The sequence below is a fragment of the Centrocercus urophasianus genome, unplaced genomic scaffold, assembly GCF_019232065.1.
Source record: "Centrocercus urophasianus isolate 14NV4802_14NV808 unplaced genomic scaffold, USGS_Curo_1.0 seq_9, whole genome shotgun sequence".
Lineage (NCBI taxonomy): Eukaryota > Metazoa > Chordata > Aves > Galliformes > Phasianidae > Centrocercus > Centrocercus urophasianus.
The window spans coordinates 31196781-31220541 of record NW_024885532.1 but is presented as its reverse complement, the minus strand read 5'-3'; the positions used below and the strand labels follow the sequence as shown (position 1 = coordinate 31220541).

The following is a 23761-nucleotide window of genomic DNA, read 5'->3' as shown; positions in this document are numbered from 1 at the left end:
TCAAGCTGATACCTTTGACCATCTAAGCGTAAGGTTCCAGTGAAGTCATAGAGATGACGGTTTGGTCCTTCACATTCTATCCTTCCAGATACTTTCATCAGTTCTTCTTTTGACTGGAGACTAGCAGTTTGAGACAACCCCTGCAGAGACCAAACCAAAGGAGATTCTTGTCAAAAACTGGTAGAAGGCAAGAAGATAGGAAAAGTTACTTTCTTCTAATATTTTATAATTAAAAATTTGCTTGAATGTTTTGTTGTTCTTCCTCATTTTGTGTTTTTATTTTCAGATGAGTATTCCCTAACTTTCCTGCAATATTTAATTATTACAGGCACATGTGAGGCTGCTTACGGAGATTGCCTTACATCCCTCCTACACAGAAAGCCTAAACAATCTCTCTGACCAAGAGAATCACATAAAATTCATATCCATAAACCATTAAGTTGCACATGTGCAGGATGAAGTAGGAAACAAAGAGCCTAAAGAGGCCTGGCTTTTCTCTCAAAGTACAGCTCTGCTGATGTATTGCTGCTGTTAAATGTAGTCACCCTTAAGTGTAGACTCTTACAGGTCAGTACATGCATTATAGTACAGTACATGCAGTATATGCTCTGACTGAACTCAAGGTTAATTTTCAATCCAATATGAAGCTGTAATCTAACATATTGCCACTCCATCTCAAGGATTGCACACATGATATTCCATTGCTTTTCAAAACTCTGAATGCCTCCACTTGGTTAAGAATGATCCCATTTTAGTTTTGCCAGATTGACCACAGTACTGCAAGCCAGAACAAATCTTTAATAGAAGTTCCCCCCCAATCAGTTGGTTTTTGCTTGTTTTTAATACTGCCTTTTAAGCATGTGTCCAGAAGCAAATAAAATCCGACAGGAAAGTATGATCTGATCTACTGGGCTCTCAGAACAGGAAGCCATACTTTCACAAGTGTATAGCTTTTAAAATGCATATAGATATATATATATTTAAATAGCACATATATATATATTTAAATATTTTATACATGTACACCATTTTGAAATACTGATATAATCAAACTCATTTTTTGTAACTCTCTCGGAAAGAAGGCAAGGATTCTCAACTGTTTCTAAGCACCATGATGAATAGGATTTTGCCAGCAAAACTAGAAATATCTGACCAAACTCCATTACATACCACAAACAGGGAACAAATTAACTGAAGCATAATGAAAAGCTCCTTTGAGCACTCCAGAGGGAGAAGTAACAGAGTGGTGTATGTGACAGCAGAGACTGTAGCTGTGACCACAAGCACAAGCATTTTTCATGTTTTTAATAATAAAACCAGCACTTGAGTACTTGAATCCTGCTTATTCTTTGGAAGCACGGTGTACCAACACAGCTTCTTGACAAAGTTCTTTTTACTAAATTACTAAGAAATGTTTGGGTTTCCCAGTATTAGCAGAAAGTTGTTTGACAAAAATTCATCCATCAATGGGCACAAGTTGCTTAGATTTTCACCTCCACAGTTTGAGGACTAGTGATGTTACTTCACTTGTAGTACAGAGGATTTTAGATACCTCCCCCAGAATAAAGAAAAGTTAAAAGAAAAAAATTTCACTCAAAAAAAAAAAAAAAAAAAAAAAAAAAAAAAAAAGTTGTTGTTTTCAAGAAGTGCTTTTACAGAAAAACTCCACCTTTAGGCAAAAAATTATCATCATTTAGGGAGAACAGGCACAAATAGATGAAAAAGATGAAAATAGATGAAAATTCACCACTGCTGGAAAGTCTAATATTCCAAAAGCGATCCCAACAGATCCCTCTTATCATTTTTTAGTTTTTAATTATAGTTCTGTATCTTCCAAATATAAATGCAAGACCTACAATTATTTCTCAATACAAACCATACGCCAGAAAAACCATGCCAGACTTGTCCCAACCACAATGTCATATACATTTAAGAGTGACACCTCAACACCTTCTCAATATTAGTGCTACGCTCAACTCAGCGAGGCAGAGTCAAAACCTATTTCAAGTGTTTCACACAAGTCAGGTTAAAGTTAATGCTATCATAACTGGCAGGAAAATTGGTCGAAGCACCCCCTGGACCTCAAGCAAAATACTATCAAGGTCTGCTGGATTTACCTTTGCAAACTTACAACCTCCCTGTTTCCTTCAGATTAGCTCCTTAGACTTGTACACAACCATTGCTTGGGTTCCTATCTGTTGAATAAAAAGGCTTACTGTAACCTGGAAAGAGATGCATATTTTGTTTATTTGTCTTGTTTTTAAACAGCACTAGTACTGCTGTCATACAGCCCACAGTCTGCTTAGTAGATAGCACTACACATGTAGAGGAAAAATATGGCAAAACTCAGTTTGTTTTACCTGTCGTATTTTAAGATTTGTCTCCCCATCAAGATTAGCTGTTTCAATATAGCACATGGCTTGAGGTTCACTGTAAGGAATATGACAAGATTTTAGATACTAAAAACAAGTTTCTTTTTATGCACTACATTTGCGTTAAGTTGTCCATAATACATGTCTTCAATAAACTGAAGAGAAAAATCACATAGGTGGTCCACAACAACGAAAGAACCAGTTGAAAGTACATATGCCTGAATGCTCTTATGCAAAACTATCCAAAAAGACAGGACTAAGTCAGGTTTAATAAGTATTTAATATAATTAATTTAGATTCCTGAATTTGATATTTTACATTGCAGTCCACAAAAAACACCTGAGGTTGCAAGAGCTGTGCATAGATGAAGTAGCAAACAGTGTAAGAGGATGCACTTAGAAGAAGAGAGCATTGCTCTCTGCTACTGACTTTGTGAACCATGCATACTAATGTTGTGATCCACAGGACCAACTTGTATGCCCAGAAGTTACTCAATTGAATCTGAAAACACTGCTAAGCACAAAGTGCTCCCCACTTTGTAAGGAATCAGGGTTTGACGAGACTGAAACTGAGGGCTGTGATTTGCATCTTCTAGAGTTGCTTTTGCCTTCACCTAAAAGGGCAAAAATTCTTCCTTGTAGATGCAAGCATTTTCAATTAGTGATGGCCTTTCCTATATCTAAATGGAACAGTGTGCATAAGCACCTGCAATAAGGAAACACAGTTCTGTCAGAGATTACTTCCTGACATGCTGCTTAAGATTTAAAAGCTCTATATGGCACCAACAAAACTGTTTTCATCACTGGCTTCTCAGGTTGTTAGGGAACATCAGTTTCCCCTCTGGACCTAAATCACATATGTCTCCAGTCTATCACTTTTCTTACTCTTGAGATGTTGCTATTTGCTTTCCAAAATAAACAATTACTTAAACTGTAAATGTACTTAATCAGCAGGAGTCAGTAACAAATGCTGTTTAGGAAAAGCTTTGTTACAAAACAGGCACGTATATAACAGTAAGAAGATATTTCTCTCCATTAATTATTTCTTCAAGAAGAAAGGTGCAGCATTTGTTCTTTCTCTCCTCCTATGTGGGCAAACTGAGTCCAAACTCAATAAAGTCACAGTGTATTTTCAATCCAACTCCAATTTTACTTGTTAGAAATACTTTGCCCACTACAGCTGAGGTTGTTAACTCAGGGAGAACTCTTAAAACTCTTAAAATGCAGTTCCTTGTAAATGTGCATTTTCACAGCAATGTAAAAATGTTTCCATACAAAGCTGTGTTTGGATTCAAATTACTTTTCATTTTTCCTCCATGAAAACTTATTCTGTATGCAAACTTCATTTTATGTCACCTTTCTCCTATGAGGCAAAGCAAGAAGGAGATAAACAATTGCTTATTTCAACTCTGACAATCAGTTCAGACAAAAATATTAACACATTAACACAAAGCAAAAAATCCCACTCATTCAGAGCATGCAAAGCCTTCTGGTGAACTGAGGACACTTAGCATTGTCATTCAGAAAATTATGAAAATAATACCAATTGTACAGCATTCACTATGGCAGTTCTGCTACTTATTTCAAGCAAAGTTTCTCCTAAAATTCAAATACTTTGGCTCTAATTTTTCAGTTACATGATTAGCAGTGACAGCAGGTTAGTAGAATAATAGATCAAAAAGCTGACCCATGCAAGTTAAGGCATAAATCAGAAAGATTTTTGGTTGTTTTTTAGTATAGTATGATAAGAAGTTCAAGCAGAACAAGTACTTCTCAACACCAAAACAGAAAGTTACTGAGAGTAGCCTAACTAACTGCATGTGAAGGTTGAAAACTGTTTATTGTAAAAAATAGTGTTGTTTCAAAAATACATTGTAAACCATGGAATGAAGGTGCCTCTATCCTTGATCACATAACATAGTTTGTAGAGATTGAGCTTCCCATTTCTGAGTACCAGTGAAATACTTCTATGAACTTCCAGCCTTCATTTTCCACTGTATCATAAAAGTTGTGCTGTCTCCCACAAGGGAAAAGGAATGGTATTCAGTTTACTGCTGCTGCCATACTAGAGATAATTCAACACAGGTTTGTGTTTAATAACCTAAAGGCAACGAGCACATGAACAAAGCCCAAAACCTATGCTGCAGGCTAGCAACTTAAAAGCCATTTGGGCTAGCCTTCTGAAATTACTGTTTGAAAAGCTTTAGAAGAAATCTTTGAGTGGCAGGAAAATATGCTGGAAGTTCAGCGGAATTATATGGAAGAAAAATTAAGGTTCCTTGATTAAATGAAGGGGGTCCACAAAAAGCCAAGAAACAAATGGCTGCATCAAGCTTGTGCAACACATCTTCCATCTTCAAAACCCAGTGACAAACTTTGTATACTACAAACACACAATACTACCAGAGTCTTAAAGAAGCCTTCTTTCTTATGAACTATCAGCAATGCTAAAAAAAAAATCACTGCCTGGTAAAGCAAGCTTTAACATTGCTGAAATCTTATTTTAAGATGTGGAGAAAATGTAGTGTCATCTGATGTCTGTTTTTATTAATAGTAAATACAGAGTTTAGAGTCCTCTGCACCTCAGTTCATCAGATACTTCCACACCCAAACAGGATACCTGGAAGATATAATGATCATGTCTGCTGGAAGATGTTGCCCATTGGTGACCTTCACAATATCGCCTACTGCTACCTGTTGAATCGGGGGCAGGGGTGCAGTAGCATGGAAGAGAAAAACAAACAGTTTGCTTGTCTGCAATGTTAGTTTGTTATTGTCCTTCACCCAACAGAACATAATCATGCACAAAACTACCACAGACAGTGCTACTGAAAGTCAGAGTACTTTTCACTGCAAGATTATAGATCTAGTATCAAAGCTTCCTGTTTCTTGAAGGCAAAATAAGCTATATATATACACACATGCATACATATATATTTGTCTGTACAGAATACATAATAGGAAAGTATGAAATTGTGCAGCAACTTTTAGTAGAAGTTATTTTCTTCTATAATTCAGCCGTTACCCGTATCTGAATTATTTTTTTTTTCATTTAAGTACAGTCTAATCTAACCTACAGAAAGATCTTCCCTGGTTAAAAAGTACCTTTGATACTTGAAGAAGAAAAAAATTCAATAAGAATTTCTTAATTTCTAAATTAAATAAGAGTTTCTTAATTTTTGTTTCTCCATATTACTTACCCACTCAGTCATCATTACCTTTCCTTAACACTGTATAGATGCACTGCTTCTAACAGTCACTAACAAGATTTGTCTCTACAGATGGACAGCAATCAACCAGTTCTTTTCTGACCTACAGTAACTTGACATTTGCAAAGTCATAACTTCTGGAGTACTGAAGACCCAAGAGTTTCCAGCAGCTGTTACAGGAATTGCATATACTCTGTCCTTCTACAAAACTCCATGCAACTCTCTCAAGACAGTGAGCCAGAACTGCCTAACATAATCAGTTTTGAGCATCCCATGTACTGCTTACAGCCCAAAACGTGCTTCAAATAATTGAACATACAAATTTATTACAAATGAAACAGATGGCATGATTGAACAGGCAGATTCATTAGTCTTATTTGGATCCCACTGAAAACAAATTCCCTTGCTTTGTAACCTCAAGTATCAGAAATCTGTCTTAAAGTAAATACATTGATAGCACTGTTATTCCCTAACAACATATGCAATAGACAATATGCAAATGCAAGATACAGACCAATTGAAGAAATATTTGAGAAGACAACGGGTATAAGAAAAAAAATAGATTTCAGGCTCAGCTTCAAATCTTATATTTGAGTTCATTGTCTTCACTTCAAACAAGACGTGGAACAGCATAAATAACCATAACCAAGAGGCCTCAGAATCCCCAGAGATCTTTAGTTTCTGCTGTAATCTAACACTTCAGCAGGATTGCATTTAGGTCTCCTGAGGTAAGTCTCATTTCTCTGAGTTTACAGAAGACTGTAGTTCACCTTCATGTATTAGTTAACAGAACTCATTTTGTCTTTAAGAGGAGTTAACAGACAAAATTATATCACTGCATGCTGAGGGACTTTAGAAAGTTCTATAAATAAATCTCAGCTTGTCCCAGAAGTAAGTTTCAATACAACCTGTGTTCAAGTGTGCTGAAGGTGGCAGCAGGTCTTGTGTTCCTTACTTAAATAAAAAATTAGCCTCAAAACATGAGAACTTTTTAGCACAGGGACAAAAATACGTAAGAGAAGTAGAGTGTTGCAGTGAAAGTGACTTTTCTAGACACGGACTGAAGAGAAAATACTATTTATACACCACAACATATTAACTGTCAAGCAAGAATACAACAGTTTTGCAACATTTGGTTGAAAATAGTACTAAGAAATAAAGATCAGCATCCAGAGGTTTTGCTCAGGGCAATTTTCACCATTACAGCAGAAAGGACCCCTCCCACCTTAAGTCACAGGGCACCCATAGGACATATTAACTCTAGGCCTCCCTCTTTGTTCAAGCAAGAAAAACTCTTGAACAATTTCTCCACTCTCTACCCCATCCCTAATTATATTTACCTCTTTCCACACAATGTCCTGCCACATCCCATTTCTTAGAACTGAAAAGAAAATGTAAACTTAGATCAGAATAAATAAGCAAGAACCAGACAAATTCTGAAACAATTATCAGCACAGAACATGGTCTGTTCCCTACATCCAATGTAATCTCCACACACTGGCTCCAAGCCCAACATACTTCAGCTCCTAGTGTAGTTGCACATGCTCACTTGAACAACTTTCAGTTGGGTTTCTTCCAAAGGCAATTTAATTCATATATATCAAACTCACTCTGTAAACCAAGTTAACATACTCTATGGGAAACTGAAAACAGGAAACATGTTTTGAAGCCACACAATAAAGATCAAAAGCTAAACAGAGATAAATACAAAGTCTACATGTATGTTAATGAAGCAAGCATCTGGTCACTACAGGTGGAATTCAGAACATAGTTAAGCAGACAGTGGATGTCTGCTTGAGGGTAAGCACAACTGCTCTCTATTCTGATGACATGGCCTAGACCTCACTCAGCTGTATGAGGAGTGAGGAGTCTAGGTATCTAAAAGCACATACAGAACCTAAGTTTAAAATGCCTTAATTCCACTCTGAACATAAAAAAGCTTTTCATTCTTATAATGCATTTTTTCACTCTTATGACACTCTCATAAATGTGCCTTTCTAACCTTTCTCTTAAAAACAGTGATGACAGTTTCAGGCAGTATATTCTGAAAACTGTATTTAGAATACAAAAGCAAAAAATACAAGTTGAACTACACCAAAACAATTGCTTTTCAATTGCTATGTTCCAGTTAGATCCATAAGAGTATCTTATGTTCTTTAGGCTATCTCTCCACAATTACTATGATAAGCTTCCTCTTAAGTGTTTGTTAGTGCATGTTCTCTATCCATAAATGGATGAGACTGAACTGCCTGCATGACCTTGGAAAGAGCAGTCTCTAATGTTATCTACAGAAAGTTCTGTTGTACTACAGCTAGACAACTGCAGGTTTCTCAGGATTAATAATTGCACCTGCAACATCTCCTCAAACTTGCAGGAAAAAATACCTTAAAGAACTGATAAAGCAAAGCTTTCTTTCATGTTCATTAATATACAACCTCAATGACCAGTATAACTGCTCAAGCACTAAGGAAAAACACACCGAAAATACTCCTGCATATATTTTGCCTGTTAACTGAAGCATGGATCTAGCATGTTGTTTTGATCCTCATGTTCCACTAAGTGTTTCTTTAGCTTTTTGACACTTAAACTACGTACAGAATCATAGCAACAGAATCATTTATGCTGGAAAAGCTTCTTAAGATCACCAAGTCCAGACACTTTGGAAGAAAGATGCTCTACTGAAAGTCAAGTTGCTTTGTTTTCGGTTTCACCTATAGAGCTCCACCGTGGAATGTCTGAGAACACCAAGATCCAGTGATTGCAGAGTGGCTGTGGGGTAGCAATCAATAAATCCTTACTATTTTCTGCACAACTTTTCATTTAAGGGAAAAGAAAATCAAAATGATGTCTTGAGGTAATCAGTGTCAAGCAGTTTCAACACGTTAGCGGTAAACATAGGCATTTATGGGAAGTCTGTTATTCTTTTATTTTGCTGACACCTCAAAGAAAGCACATCCACAGAATACCCAGAGTTCTTCCTATATTTTAAGGGCAGCACATACATATATATATATATATATATATATATCCTTTGATACAAGTTTTATAGCCTTGGTGGATTTTGAACAGTCAAGGAAGTATTCTGGAGGAGGAGAAAAGTGCTCTGTTTTCATGGAGGAGCTGAGATCTGCGTGACTTCAAACAACTCTGAAATTAAATCAGCTTTTAAATTCTAAAAGCTTACCCCTAACCTCTCACCCCAGGCACCACACAATCAGCATCAAACATTTTGTAAGGTGCAGTCCTGACACACCAGTAACTTCTGACTCCAAAAAGACATGTACTTGCCACCATAATGACAGTTTCAGTAACACAAGTCTATATAATAAAAAAAAAGTACTCTTGTATTCACTATTTGCACTTCAAATATTTAAGATTCTTTATTCTTACCTACTGCTTTCTTTTTGTTCACTGCACTGTCTGCCTTATGTCTTTTCTGCAAGAAAAATATTTTTCATTACAGCTCATTTCATGGAGGATTCCAAACACATTAGAGCTAGAAACATGACATGCCACAAGAAGATACACTGGGTCTTTCTTGCCTGTATGTTTTGAAAAAAGCCACACTGATCACCTAAATCTAAATGGTTTACAAACAAAATAATACAACTTCAAAGCACCACTCTCCATGCTGGCAATCAGACACAAACATGGATCAACAGCAGAAAACTCAAGTATCCAAAATTGTTTTTTGAAAGGAAAACAAAGGGAACAGAAAGCAACAGTATATTTAGATGACAGTTGGAGTATACATGTTATACTTACTGTGTGTTTAAAATGTTTTCTAAGATAAATTATTAATCAGAACCTTGCAAAGTATAAACACGTTGTCATTATAAACAGTATCTAGATTTTCTTTTGGTCTGTGCTGAAGATAATTTTACACTTTTAATGATTTTGATCTCTGAGACCTACTAAAAAGGCTACGTATCTGTCAGGACTCTACAGTTCCTGTTCTAGCCAGGCTTTCCTAATGAAAGCACCAGTAGATAAACTTGAATAAGTATAAATAAGTGTTCTGTTTTACACCAACTTGTTTCCATACAACTTCTTTGTTCACCATTTAAGCTGTACCAGAAAATTATTTGCTTATCTCTGTGTGCTACAGAAATTCCTGTAGAGTCAGCATCTTTGAAAGTATTTAGCCACTGCTCAGTAATGGCTAAATAGACTTCAGAGATGCAAAGCTTTATGGCATCTCATGGCTTTTTGAAGCACCATATGCTTTTAGTGTAGAGTTCCCACATAATAATCCATACTCACATAATCTTCTATGATTTCTTTGATGCCAGCAACTGTCAAAATAAATAGCAATGGCACCAAGGTGGTATATCTTCCTGTTGGAGAGACATCTGGAATTTGCTGTAAACAGAAAGGAAAAGAGATGCTCATATTATTTTTAAAATAAGTTTCTAGCAAATTTAGCATTTTATGCAAAGTTACCAGCAGAAAAAGAGGTAGAGCTTAAATTCTGATTTGTACATGACCGCCATTTAAGTTCAGCAGACACACCAGTCTAAGCTCCCAACCAACCTGAAGAAGCTACTGCTATGAATGCATATGATTATGCTGCTGTACAGGCCTTTTCTTTTACTTCTTCTTAATAAGAAAAGCATTCAGCTGGTGAATACCACTGATTCAGGGTGAATATCTGTACTATTTACAATATCGGCACATTCACAAGAATCTATGCATGTTTTTCCCAATATGGTCAGTAGTTCCATATCTTGTGATACTACTGTATTAATAATATAACTAGCTTGATTTTAGGAATTATGTTGGAAAAAAAAACAGCTCAAATACCCTCTAATGTCAATTGTTAAGTACATTTCTCATCAATGTTACTACTTAACATACATTCGAGAACTTCCTTGCAGTCGACCACGAACATTCAAATAACTGTAGCTGCATCCAGTTATTTAATAAATGAAAGTAAAACAGTGAAACTATACCTGCAGTAAGGCAATGAAGAGGAAGAATGCATTTGCAGCTTTTCTTATCTGCTCATACAGGAATCGAGGTAGAAAAGTCACCACACTGTACTTGGCTGTGCTGTAGGTTAGAAGATTTTTATTTTAATCCTTCATCTGAACATTAAGGCTTCTAAAGCCACTGTTAGAAAATGATTTGAAGATCATACAGTAAAGACGTGTACAATATGAAGGAATTCAGCTATCTGTATTACAATGAAGAGCCGTACAGAACAAGAGGTAACACAGATCCAGAAGGCAGACAGCAATACATCACTACAACCTCAACGACTAGGAGAACCACCCTATAACTTAATGTGTGTTCAAACCCCAGTACCATGAGCAGCAGCACCATGAGCTCAGGTTAAAGCATGTAAGTGTTTACCCCTCATGGGGTAAACACATAGTATTTAAGATTCACAGAGCATGAATCTTAAATACTGGGGTAGGCTGAGTTAAACACAGTTAGAATCAGAAATGGTACAGTGACATTTTTGAGCCGCCTCCTCTCCTAGCTCAGAACCCAAGTTCAGTTATGAACAATTTTCCATAATAATCATCCACAGTTTCACAATAATACTTTCTATTTTCTACAAACACTAACCGATCTCTAAGATACATAATTTTTTGTTTTCACATCAAATCCAGCAATGGCTATTATGAAAAATATGAATGCATTTTCAGGAAAGGTGTCCAAGCTAACAAGAAGATTCAGTCACACAATTGTCAATGAGTTATATAAGCCACCTCCAAGTTGTCGAGTAACCAAAACCAGCTCAAGAGAGTAAGACTACTACATGCAAACCTACACTCTGAACATAATATTGACATTGGGGATCTAGGTGCTTTCTTGATATAGGTTCAATGCACGAGTTCTCTCGCACTATCTGAGCAGTATGAGAGACACAGTTTATCCAAGTAGCACACAACATTCCCTTACATGAATAGAATAATTTTTACAGTTAAAAAAGCAGCTCTGTTTTATTTTGTACTGTATTACTTCCCTCATTTATGCACTGGGCATTAAAATGAGCCGGAACCTTAAGAACCAAGTGCTTGCAGCCATGGTACAGCTGTCTTCCACCAAGACACTGACCGTAAGCCCTGCAAGAATCAGACAAACTGTACTAAATGTTCTTTGGGTTTTTATTTTATTATTTTAACAAAGGCAGCTTATGTTCCCAGAGAATAGACAGCTCATCAGTGCTCCTCCTTTCAAAGAAAGGAAAATTGTTTACCTGCTGGAATGGGCTGCCTAGGGAAGTGGTGGAGTCACTATCCCTGGAGGTATTCAAGAAATGTTTAGATGTTGCAATGAGGGAGATGGCTTAGTGGGAAACATTGGTGACAGGTGGATGGTTGGACTGGATAACTTAGAGGTATTTTCCAACCTCAGTGACTCTATGATTATTGAAGTCTCCCAAGTCTATTAAGCCCGCTCCTCTCTGAGAAATGTTTTTCCAGTTATCTTCCACCTTTAAGCCTTTCAGACTAATTGCAAGCCACAACACTATGTATCACAAATCATGAAATAATAAAATGAAATGCACTGCCTACCTGTTCTGTCTTTCACAACTGATTGCTATGAACAAAACTCTTACTACAACTTCGACCAGACAATTTAGTAGGGTTGTCTTAGTTATCTTCATACATATAAAGTTAGATAACTGCACTCTCCATGCTTTAATCATTTTCTTCTCCCTCTTGCCTTTCCTCGTCTGCACTTCTAAGCCATATAATGACTGTTGCACCTTCCGGAACAAAACAGTTATAAGAGATAAGATAGCACAGTTTGTTACATGAAGCTCCATTTTGGAAACCAGAGTAGAATTAGTGCAGGTGTGATGAAATACAACCAATCAAGGTTACATCTTATTTGACTGCGGGAGATGCATTTCCATTTCATGCAGTCCCTTTGTTAAGCAATTAGAGATGCCTGCCAGGTCTGATGCAAAGCAGTTATTACTTGAACTGGATCTCTAAAAAGAAATGGGGAAGAAGAAGAAAAAAAGACTGTAAGAACATTTCTAAAACTACAGGGTATAGGCTCCTTTTGCTACTACTCAATACTCAATACCCAAAGTGATATTTTACAGAAATATCAGGGGATCAGGCTTCCACACAGCTTACACCAACAAAACCAACTGAATAAAAATACACGTCTGCATTTAAAAGATTAAGTAGAACATTTGTTGTATAAATGAAGAGAATTTATTTCCTTGAATGCTATTTATTACTTCCAAGTTGTTTTTTTTCCTTCATTTGAAGTTACATGCACATAATCTCAAGTGTAATATCTTTCCTATAATACAGAACATAATTAAACAAATTTCAGCAGTGCCTTGCATCTTTAACACATTTTTTAATCAAGTGAATAGTTCAGATCTACCCCAGAAGTGAATCCCCCAAGCAGGACTAAAGTAAAAAATAACAATAATAAGAGTTTGCAGATTTCAAAGATACATTACAACTACATATAATGCCCTACAGGCCACCAAGCTAGTGGAACAGAATAATGTAATGCTGGAACACATTTTTATTTTGAGATTGTATGCCCATAGAATTTATGATTTATAGGAGCCAGAACTCGTGCAATTGTAATCATATCAAAACATTTATAACATTCTACCATTTATCAACTTCTGCAGCTGACTGCTCCAAACCATGCTCTTATTCTAATGATTATGCTAACATCAACACAACGAGTCATTTTTGAGTGAACTTGATATGCATTAAATCCTTATATCCATGGACTTTGTTACTTAAGTAACATGGCAGATGCTTAGAATAAAATAGGTATGGCTAATTAGGGGTACACATTCAGCTGTTACCAGCTCATTTGGAGCACATTTTTGGTCACTAAGGACAAGTATACAGAGGTTAGCCCTTTGACCAGCCCCAACACTGCAGCTCTGGCAGCCGGGTGCCAGGCACTATACAGGTCTGCAGCTCATGGAGAGGAGTGGAGCATATGCAGAAAACTAAATAACAAATGGCATTTCCTAAAGCAACAGCTGTGTACTGCGCACACCTTGCCCACCTATGGGGTTTCATGCTTAAACAGGTGTACAAACATTACAACAGATTTGTCTCCTTGATATCTGCAACTTTGTTCATGTAAGTTACGTTTCAAGTTACACTGCAGAGCAAAGTGGGACTGACACTGTTGAAAGAGTTTGGACTCACATCAGTAGAGCTCAAAGTCCAGCCCTGCTCCCTGGCAGAAACACAGAGATTTCTTTGAAAGGCAACCATTGTATAATTTGGAAAAATGTATGTCCCTCATATACCTTAGCTCATTCTTATGCTACTAAAAAAATACCAGAGATGAGTTTTTTCTTATAACATCTACGCAAAAAGTAGCAAGCAGCAAGCTGAGAAACTCATTAACTGTGTTCTGATATATTTACTTCACTTATTAATGGGTAATTTTTCTGTAACAACACCATAAGCTACCGTTATCCCTATATCCATCCCCAATATTTCATAAAGCCATGTTTTCCCATGTTTTTTCTACGAATCACTCTTGAAGATACAAAGACTACCAGTAATAAAGGCAAAAACGTTAGAAGCAAGTGCATACTGGCAAGAGGCATTTGAGTACAGCTTTACCATTTCTCAATCATCCATTTCTAGTCCTTCACTGAGGTGGGGCTTTGTTTTCTTTGTTAACAGCACAGATATTAACTTCACCTTGCAACTCCTCATGTCATAGAGAACAAGATCTCTTTGAGGCACAGGTGGTCCTGTTTCCAGAGTGACAAGGTAACAGTACTTTCCTCATCAGCACTCACCTACAACTGTCCCTTCCACAGTTTAAAAACAAAAACCTTGACATATTCTCGCATGCGAGAGCTGAAGCACGAGCACTGCTTCATGTCAGTGCTTTTGTAAGTCTGCAAGAGCAAGCAGAAAGAGAGCCAGTCACAGACATCTGAACCACGGGGGGGCTGGGTAATTGAGCGTTAAGGACTTGAACTCCTCTCACCGAGCAGGTTTGGTTTCCACTAACACGTTCAAAAGGTCAGGTTCTCTGGAACAGCGGAAGGAAAAATCAATCAAGAAGATCTACTTGAATTAAGGGTTCAGACACTGCCTTCAGTGGAACTGCGTGTGCATGTTAAGGTCCTGGAGGCACATGACATCTCTTAACAGCAAGATTGATGTTGGCTACAAAAGTTCTGCATCAGCTCTTAAGTACAGAAGCAGCACTAAAACAAGCTAACTCCAGAGCTGTTATTGCTGCAGGAAGCACAGCAGCAAGCACTATGTAATTCAGATGACATTTAACTAGATGAACAACACACAGTTATTACAGCAGGTGCAGAGAAAGCTCATTTACACAGAACCCCACCAACAAACAGTGCTGCCATGAAGACTATTAGCTAGGTTGGTTCCTTGTGCGTGTGGAAGGTTATTTTAATGATGAAACTGACACAGGAGACATAAAAGTCAGATGTTTACAAATTCCCGAAAAGGGAGATGAAAGATTTATAAAGAGCAATTACCTACAAGTCTCTGCAGTGATTATTGTTGAAAAGGAAATGAGGTCCTCAGCAAGCCATGCTGGCTTGTTTTGGCAGACAGCAGTTTCAGTTTGAACAAATGAAGCCTCCAGTCTCATGGAGCTCCCTTCATTCTGTCAAGTGAATCCTTGAGAATAGAACTTCCATCAGTAATCCTGTATACTTCCATCAGCTGAGGAAAGGGCATGCTGTGCTTCAGTACTTGAGACAGTTTGAGACCGTCTCTGAAGGAAGTCTGAGACAGGCTCAGGAACAAAAGAGGGAAAATAATAGCAGCCCTGAAGTGCAAGGCTTGGATCCTAAAGGCTGTGATTGCTCCAGGCTGAGTTGCATGACCAGAGCAAGGCAAAGAACCAAAAGCTACCACGTCCATCACTCAGATGTGGAGACATCACTGCCCATCTGACATCTTGCACAAAAGCAGCTTATATTATATACTGCCCCAAAATAAAAAGGGTCACAACTTTGTTATAGCACTGTTTTATGCAGCCATCTAAACATCAAGCTCTGAAACATCTTCCAACAGAACCACTGCAAGGCCATTTAAGAGGGATGAATCTGCTGTCTTGAATTACCCATATATTATGAGAAATGATTAGGAATATTCACATATCTTAAAATTAAAGCATTTGAACTTTGGAAGTACACAAAAAAAGATTTCTTGCAGTTTCAAACTGCAGTGCATAGTAACTTGAAAAAACTTTCAACCAAAGGGACAGTTCTTATCCCATGGACCTCATTGCCTGCTCAGATCTCCCTTAGAGCAAAGATTCCTTTGTTTACAGATTGGGCTCCCACCAGAAGTAACAAAAGGCATCACTGTGTCTTCTAGAAATCTGTTCTGCCTTTGTAGAAGAAAGAAGTGATCACATCTTAAGTGTGCACAGGTCTTCTCATATCATATAATGTGGGGAAAAAGGCCATTTCATACGAGTTTAAATGTCTCAGGGTATCACATCAGCCCACAATCTCCTCTGCCAGCCAACTTTCACCACCATTGCCTGGGCTGCAAAGCAGGGCACAGGGAAGGCACAGAGCAGCACTGACTGAAGCAATGGCAAATTGTTCTACAACTGTGATATCCAAAAATCCAATCACGCCTCTTTGCCATACTTAGAAAAGCCCTCTCTTACCAGAGAAAAACACCCACTCGCTTCACAGTCATGCCTTGTTCATAGCATTGCTTTCTGCCAGTACGTACATTTGTGAGCAACTATTTAGATGGATATTACCAGTACTAATTGATTATCTTTGTTACTTCTGGCCAACAGTCCTACTTATCCTAGTGCATAAGTGACATCTCAGGACTGATGTTGAGTTTTACAAGCCCTGCTTGGCTGAGCTATCTGCACATCCTCAGAAGCTGCATCAGCAACAAGCTTATCCTCAATCACTTGTAGTTCACCGGTATCACCTGTACCACAGGTAGTTAACCTTGTACAGAGCAGTGATAAGCTAGAAGTGCTGGAACATGTATTGTGAACTGCTGTCCACTGGAGCCTGACAATCCTGCTCCCCTCTAGCTCAGTAAGAACAATTGACAACCAGGTAACAGTCTGGCAGCTTTCCATAACCTGCAGTTCCTTGTGGCAGGAGTTCTGCCACATGTAGAAAGTGGGAAACTGCAAAAGCTAACTAACGTTGCCAAAATTAGCATTTTTCCAGTAGAAAGTTCTCCTACAGCAACGCTCATGGCAGCCTTCATACACTGCAGGCACTAGCATGACTGCTTATGCTCAGTTAAACTGAAAAACCCGAGCCCTGTGGTCACATTTAATGGAAGTGTAGCATTTTTACTTCCAAATCCTGGACGCTGGAGGATTCTCCTAAAGCACACAAATAGACAAGGCCTTTCCATTTGTTCTCTATTCATGCAATCCCTATAGAGAAGAGAAAAGACTCCCAGCTATTTGTCAGTAACAAATGCATTGAACAAAGCATGTTTAGAAAACAGCTCTAAAAGCTCTGTAGGCACCACATTGTTTTAGCAAGCTCCAACAATGTCAGGTCGTCACTAAAGAAATATGCAGCCCTGCTGGCAAGTACAGCTCAATAAAATTGAGCTGACAAACAATTAACCTGGAAATACTACTGTCCAATAAAGGGAGTTTAACAACATATCCAGTTACTGTGCAAACCCAGAACAGATTTCATTAAACACACTGCACTGATATGAAGAAAACTGAAATCAAGACACAAGCCACCTGCTACAAGTGATGGTGATCTGAAATTCACAGTGCTATCCCCAGTTCTAAAGCCATTATTTCTAAGTGTCATTGAAACAATCAGAATTGTTACTTCTTCATTGACAAGTAGGGAAGGTGGTAGAAGTAAATACTATCTGTTCCTTCAAAAGTGCATCTGAATCAACTCCATTCTCACTCAAACTCCATAAAGAATAACCACAAGAAAACTTCACTTCTTCCTATTCACGTTTCACTGGAAAGAGCAAAGAAAAGCAGTGGAAGAAAAAAGTAGGAAAAAAAAAAGTAGAAAAAGTAGACAAGCAGAGTCAAAAGTGAATACATCTTGCTGAAGACGGGCCAATATTTATTCAACAAATGTGGGAAAGCAGATTTGTTTGCATCAAGTCGGTCTGCTTTTTAACTTTAAGGTCTGGTGTATGGAAGTTGCTTAAATTGCGAATTTATGCAAAGGGAGAAAGAGACCCAGTTTCATTCCCATGCTGTGTTGCTACTGCTGATACATGAAATTCACCACGATGCTGGGAGAAAACAAACAAACCAAAAAACTCCTTCAGGATGCCAAAGAGCTGAGCATGCAGCAGGTGAAGGGGCACCACAGCTATCTCACAGCTGTTCTTCCCATCTGGACATCGTGTCCAGGCTACATTCACCAATTTAACTGTCCCAGGGACCTGGAGAGGAGCACCCTACTAAGATTGAAGATGCTGACATTTCAAATACATTGGCACAAATTAGCAACACATCACCAACACCAGGCAAGTATGGAGAGCGTTCCAATGGCTAAAGCACTCCTTCCATAATGGTATCCAAATCTTTGTGCACTGTGATAGATTTCAGTATCTGCTACTGCTGTACTGCAGAAGAATTAATTGTTTGTTATATTTTATCATAAACCAGCATTTCTTACCAGTTGAACACAATATCTACCTAGAACTAAAAAAGCTAGAAGAGAATTAGTTAAACTAACAATAGCATTTTACCACTTGCATCATTTGGAATTTGACAATATATTCATTCTTCAAAGGACTCCAAGGTGCTTTTCCACTAAACAATCTACTCATACAACAACAGAAAAGATTTCCAAATGTAATACAAATACCACTACAAATGGTTATCTTGTCTGAAACTTATGGGCTAAATAAGGTAGTTTCATGCAGAAAGCACTTACATAAAGCACTTTTTAGAGAAAAAGGAAAGCTAATCTAGAGCCTAAGTGCAGATAAATAACACTAACTGGGTTATCTGCATTAGTTGGTCAATACTAATTGGCTTCTGCTACCAGCAACTTGTATTTCAGTAGCACCAGAGGAAATCTTCCCACACATTCCAAAATAGCACAAACTGCTCTTTATCAGTAATGCAAGTGGCTTCTATAGTGCCTGCATATAACCTAATGCTTGGTTCCATACAACTGAAATTAAAAAGGAACAAAGACTGTGGTCACAACTTTGTCACAGCAAGCACCTTGTAAGTAAACTGATGGAACAGCCTGGGACTCCAGCTAAGTGGCCTGTTAAACACTAGTCTTGCTGTGTTATGACTAGCAGCCTTGTTGCAGCTTCCAGCACTAAGTTCTGTGCAGCAATACCTATGCCTTAGGAATTAAGAAATTCCTTCTCAAAGATTTTTTCAAGTTTTAAGATGTTGCACAGCTCAGAAGTGGAAACCAATTACTTCTCGCTCACTTTTCTAGCACGATTCAAGCTGTGGTAGCACAGCTCTCCAAACAATGGATTTTGTGGATATTGGTGCATTTTGAGGGGTCTTCTTAATAGATTAAGCCATCTAATCCTCTTCTGATGGAAAGTTTTTCAACAAGACTTCTCGATCCACTAAATGCATGGAATAGAATTTTGCTCTTAGTGGCCTGCTCTCCTACAAGTCACACACCAAGGCTGAACCTCGAGTCCTGCCTCAGATGTGCTCAGAATTGCACCAAAAGGCACTACTGAGTGTGAAATACAGGAACACTGCAGAAAGCAGTTATCACAACACTTGTAATGTTTGGGTGTTTGGGATTTCTTTTTTTAAAATTTAGAGTTTTAAGTGACTTTGAATTAATTTCAGCGCTGCTTTGTTTCTTGGATAAAGAAGGCAGGAGAAATTCTGTTTATAAAAAATAAAAAATAGCTGTTTTTAATGCCAGCATCAAGATATTTGCAACAAATGAGTGACTTAGACCACTCCACTGGTGGTACTTACCACATGCATTGGAAGAATGTTTCAGTACAGTACTCAGTATAAGCTAATGAACTCAGAGCCAATTCCCATATTAGTAAGGAATACCAAGGAATTCTACTTCAGTGAAAAGTGATCCTGAAGAACATTCTCACTTTGTTAAGCAAAATAAACCAGTCTCCTGCACACCAGTGAGGATATGTTAAGTAGATATTTATGCCATTACCTCATACATCTCAGAAATATTGACACAATTCAGCTGCTATCATCACGCCCCATCTTCACCCTCTGTTTTTCCAAGGCACTACTCAAGTTTGCTTTCAAACTGTGAAATAAAGACTTCTGAGTCATCTCCCTCACTGTTAAGAAAATCAATCACATTATAAACCAAAAATAAGGTACTGTCATTGAAACAGGCAGACCATCAAACTCAGCAAAAAATGTTTCAAGTCAGAACTGCCAGCCCAGCTGCCACTCTTGCAATAGCTCTTTTCACACCACAATGATCTGCTGTAATTGGGTAGAAACCAGCCTAATCAGTCACTGCTCAGTCACTCCAGGTACAGGTTGGAAATAATGATTCATATTATTCTGTTCTTCACACCTGGATTACAGAGAAGAGAAAGTATGTTAAATAAGTACAAAGAAAGAAAGCCTTTTCCCATAGCCTGTTGAGAAGAATGGAGGAAAAAAAGCAGGCTGGTGTCTCTGTAGACAGTGTGAGATAGGTGACCAGACTTCTGCAGCCAACGATGTTTTAGGCTTGTGACAGCTGCTGGTAGACTTTCATCCATCAGTGCTCAGTGCCTGAGATTAAAGATTACAACCACTGCCTTTAGGAGCATAGAGCTCCATACAGAAAGGCTGCAGGTTTTCAGAATGTGGACTTGTTTCACTTCATATTAAACTTAAAATTTATACACAGAAATAGCCATATTAAATAAACAGATACATACCTAAGTTGTGTATATTGAACAAGTCCAAACAGCTACTAACTAGCTTTCATAAGTGCAAGAATGCAACACTGGAGCTAAGGGTATGTTGGACAGTAATTAGTTTTGTTCCACTTCTGCATACTTCACAGCTTCTAAAATCTTTCTGCTGAAAAATGGAACGCTATTTACCTTTTATTAGAAGGTTAACAAAGTTACACATGGACATAGATTTTCAAATGGAACACAGTTAACAGGGAAAACACATAGGGTGTTTCTACAGAAGGAGTTACTGCTGCTACAGTGCAAAGAAGAATGGTGATACATGTAAGGAACCAAAGTTCCTTACAAAGGAACTAAATCAGGCACACAACACATAAAAAGTTGTGCCACTGAGTTTTAAAATATCTTCTGATAAAGTCTGAAATGTGCAGTGAAATATCCAACCATCACTCCTCAAATTTTCACAAGCTCACTTACTCACACCATTAAGTTGAGGGAGAGAAAAAAAGGATTGAAAAAAATTCCTCCTTCCGCATCCTCACACTTTAATATCTTACAGTGTCCTCCTGTTTTGCCATCCGCTTCATCTCTGCATTAGTACTGCATAGAATTTCTAAGCTGTACTCAGGAATTTCCTGTTTTGCATAACTTGCCCAAAATCAGAAATAGGGATAGACATAGATACACAGATATATACATCACTTTCCATTTTCTCCCACAAAACAAGTAAACAAGCAAAAAAAAACCCAAAAAACCATAGGAGTTCACTTTTAACACTGCCCCTCTCCTGGAAGAGAGAGCAAGAAAAAAAGCATATTTGTGATGAATTAGAACACTTCCAACTCGAAGAAAATCCAGCTCTGTTTCCTGCTCTGTTTTGCTCAGCTTTGAGCAAACTATTCCATATAATGCCTCAAGGTTTGGAAAGCTTCCTACGAGCATTCACAAGTTCACACTGTGAATGCTTGACAACTATCAAAAACTGACAGTCAGAAGTCACACAATGCTAAAAGAAAGCTTCCCCATCTCCTTGGGTTTAATGCGGTAAGCCCTCATATACAGATGTTTATCTGCTTACACAGCACTCCACACTGTGACACAATGACATTTCATACACATCCTCAATTCCAGTGGCACTGAGAAATCCAGAAGCTGGACACAGTAAGCAAGAGTCCACAGGCAATAAATACAGGACTTGTACTGAAGAGAAGAAGCAATATACACAAGCAAGTAACCACTCACACTGCACAAAAGACACCCTTAGAACCACAAGAGGTACAAGGATACATCACCTTTCCTTTGTTTCCACTGAGCTGAGGGGAGAAATCTAACTCCACAGTGAAAGGCTGTCATCCTTTAAAAAATTGCTGGGAAGAGGTCAAAGCTTCCTTCGTAACCAGGAGCAAGCAGTTACAAAGCGGAATCTGTTCCTAAGTGAAGCAGAGGAGCTAAGATTGCTAATTAGGCAACGCAAACATCTCTGCTTTCCCCATCATGCTACCTGTTCTTGTCCTACCCTTACTTACACCAGCACTCCTCCTGGATCAAGCCGCCCAAGTTTGGAGGCAAACCAGCGTGAAGTCAGTTCCAACAGCTATTGAAATGCCCCTTAGGTGCCAGAGGACGGCATCTGGACTGCAAACTGGACACAGCTTGCTCAAGCATTGGCATCAAGGCCAGCAAGAAGTAACTCTTAGTAACATAGTTACACCCTACATTTCCATACAGTTTCACCAGATCAAAACTGAATACCTTCAGAAAAACCTGAACTACGTGTTAACCGTAGAATCATAGAATGACCTGGGTTGAAAAGCACCACAAAGATCATCTAGTTCCAACCCCCTGCTATGAGCAGGGTCACAACCAGCAGACCAGGCTGCCCAGAGCCACATCCAGCCTGGCCTTGAATGCCTCCAGAGATGGGGCATCCACAGCCTCCTTGGGCAACCTGTTCCAGTGCATCACCACCCTCTGAGTGAAAAACTTCCTCTTGATACCTAACCCAAACCTCCCCTGTCTCAATATAAGACCATTCCCCCTTGTCCTATCACTACCCACCCTCATAAACAGCCATTAAGCCAATCTTCATCCCCTCATTTTTTACTGTGAAGTAGGAAAAATACAAATACTCTATCCCTAAAAGGCATCAAACTAATACAATATTTAAGAAAGAAAAAAGTGAAAAAACATTTGATGGTGTTGTCCACGTACAAAAAACAAGACACGATGAAAATCTATAACTGTAACTCCTCCTAAGCCATAGGCTTTTGTAGGCTAGCATATTATAAGTAAAAGTTGTTTAGAAAATCATGTGCAAGTCACTGCACTACACAGACCAGCAATCTTTGAGATAATATTCTTCAAATTGCCTTTGATCATATACATGCAATAAAACAGCCAATAAAAACCATCATTTCAACAGGATATAAAATTCTTTTGTATTTTCACAAAGGCACTCATTGTATAAACCATTCCCTGAACAATGACCCAAACATCTGCACCAACGGACGCCTGCTAAATAACACTCCTTGCTCATGACAGCAGCCATCTGCTCACCTCACTAACCAAAAAGCACTGTTTTTGTGCACCTTACACATCCTCACACACCTGTGGCAGTGGTTGTTTCTCACCTTTCTAACCCACAACAGCATGGCGTTCATCGCACCGACACTTAAACACACTTATACTGGAAGGGCTCCGACTGCCAATGACAATTCCCACTGGTCTTTGTTACAAACACAACTGGACCACAGCCTCAAACGCACAGAAATGGGATTTGTAAACTTTTCAGCTATTCCTGCCCCGTTAAGACTTGCTTTTTCCTTCCTTCCAATTTGTTACACTTCGTCTAAGTTATCCTTGAGTCTGAGCATCACTCATTTTTGAAGAGTACGCTGCATGGAGTTTGTACAGCCAGCTTCACCCAAACCTCACGCTACATTTCTACAAGTCACCTGCCGCACCTAAGAACCAGATACTGCCATTCCAAAACCCACCCGAGCAGCTCCGCGGGCTCAGCGCTCTGATCGCACACGCAGAGCTGCGCCCCGCCGGACCGCGCGGTGCTCGCAGGGAGGGGCGGCGGATCCTTCCGTGCCCACGGCAGCCGCCCGCGCAGGAAGAAGCGGGGAGCTCCGTACCTGACCCAGTTGTCGCGGAACTTGCTCTGCTGGGGCTGGTTCACGTAAATGGTGCGGGCTGGCGCCTCGTCCAGATCCGCCGAAGACGTGGCTCCGGACATCTCATCATCCGCCTTCTTGTATCCCGTGGGGGAACACACCGGTCCTGCGGGAGAGCGGGGCGGTCAGCGCGGGGCCACCATCCATCCATCCATCCATCCATCCATCCATCCATCCATCCATCCA

General features: G+C 38.8%; 1 protein-coding gene across 2 annotated transcripts in view; it reads right to left on the bottom strand.

Moving 5' to 3' along the window:
- The window catches only part of ATP8A2 (ATPase phospholipid transporting 8A2), a 281480-nt gene that overhangs the window by 257553 nt on the left and 166 nt on the right, over nt 1-23761 (bottom strand). For both annotated transcript variants that reach the window (XM_042839218.1, XM_042839220.1), the window contains exons 2-9: nt 23537-23681; nt 10533-10632; nt 9844-9942; nt 8971-9016; nt 6921-6961; nt 4992-5065; nt 2361-2430; nt 13-140 (exon numbers count right to left, since the gene is read on the bottom strand). In XM_042839218.1, coding sequence (XP_042695152.1) covers nt 13-140; nt 2361-2430; nt 4992-5065; nt 6921-6961; nt 8971-9016; nt 9844-9942; nt 10533-10632; nt 23537-23637 — 659 coding nt within the window. In that variant the 5' untranslated portion in view covers nt 23638-23681. The remainder of the gene's footprint in view (nt 1-12; nt 141-2360; nt 2431-4991; nt 5066-6920; nt 6962-8970; nt 9017-9843; nt 9943-10532; nt 10633-23536; nt 23682-23761) is intronic.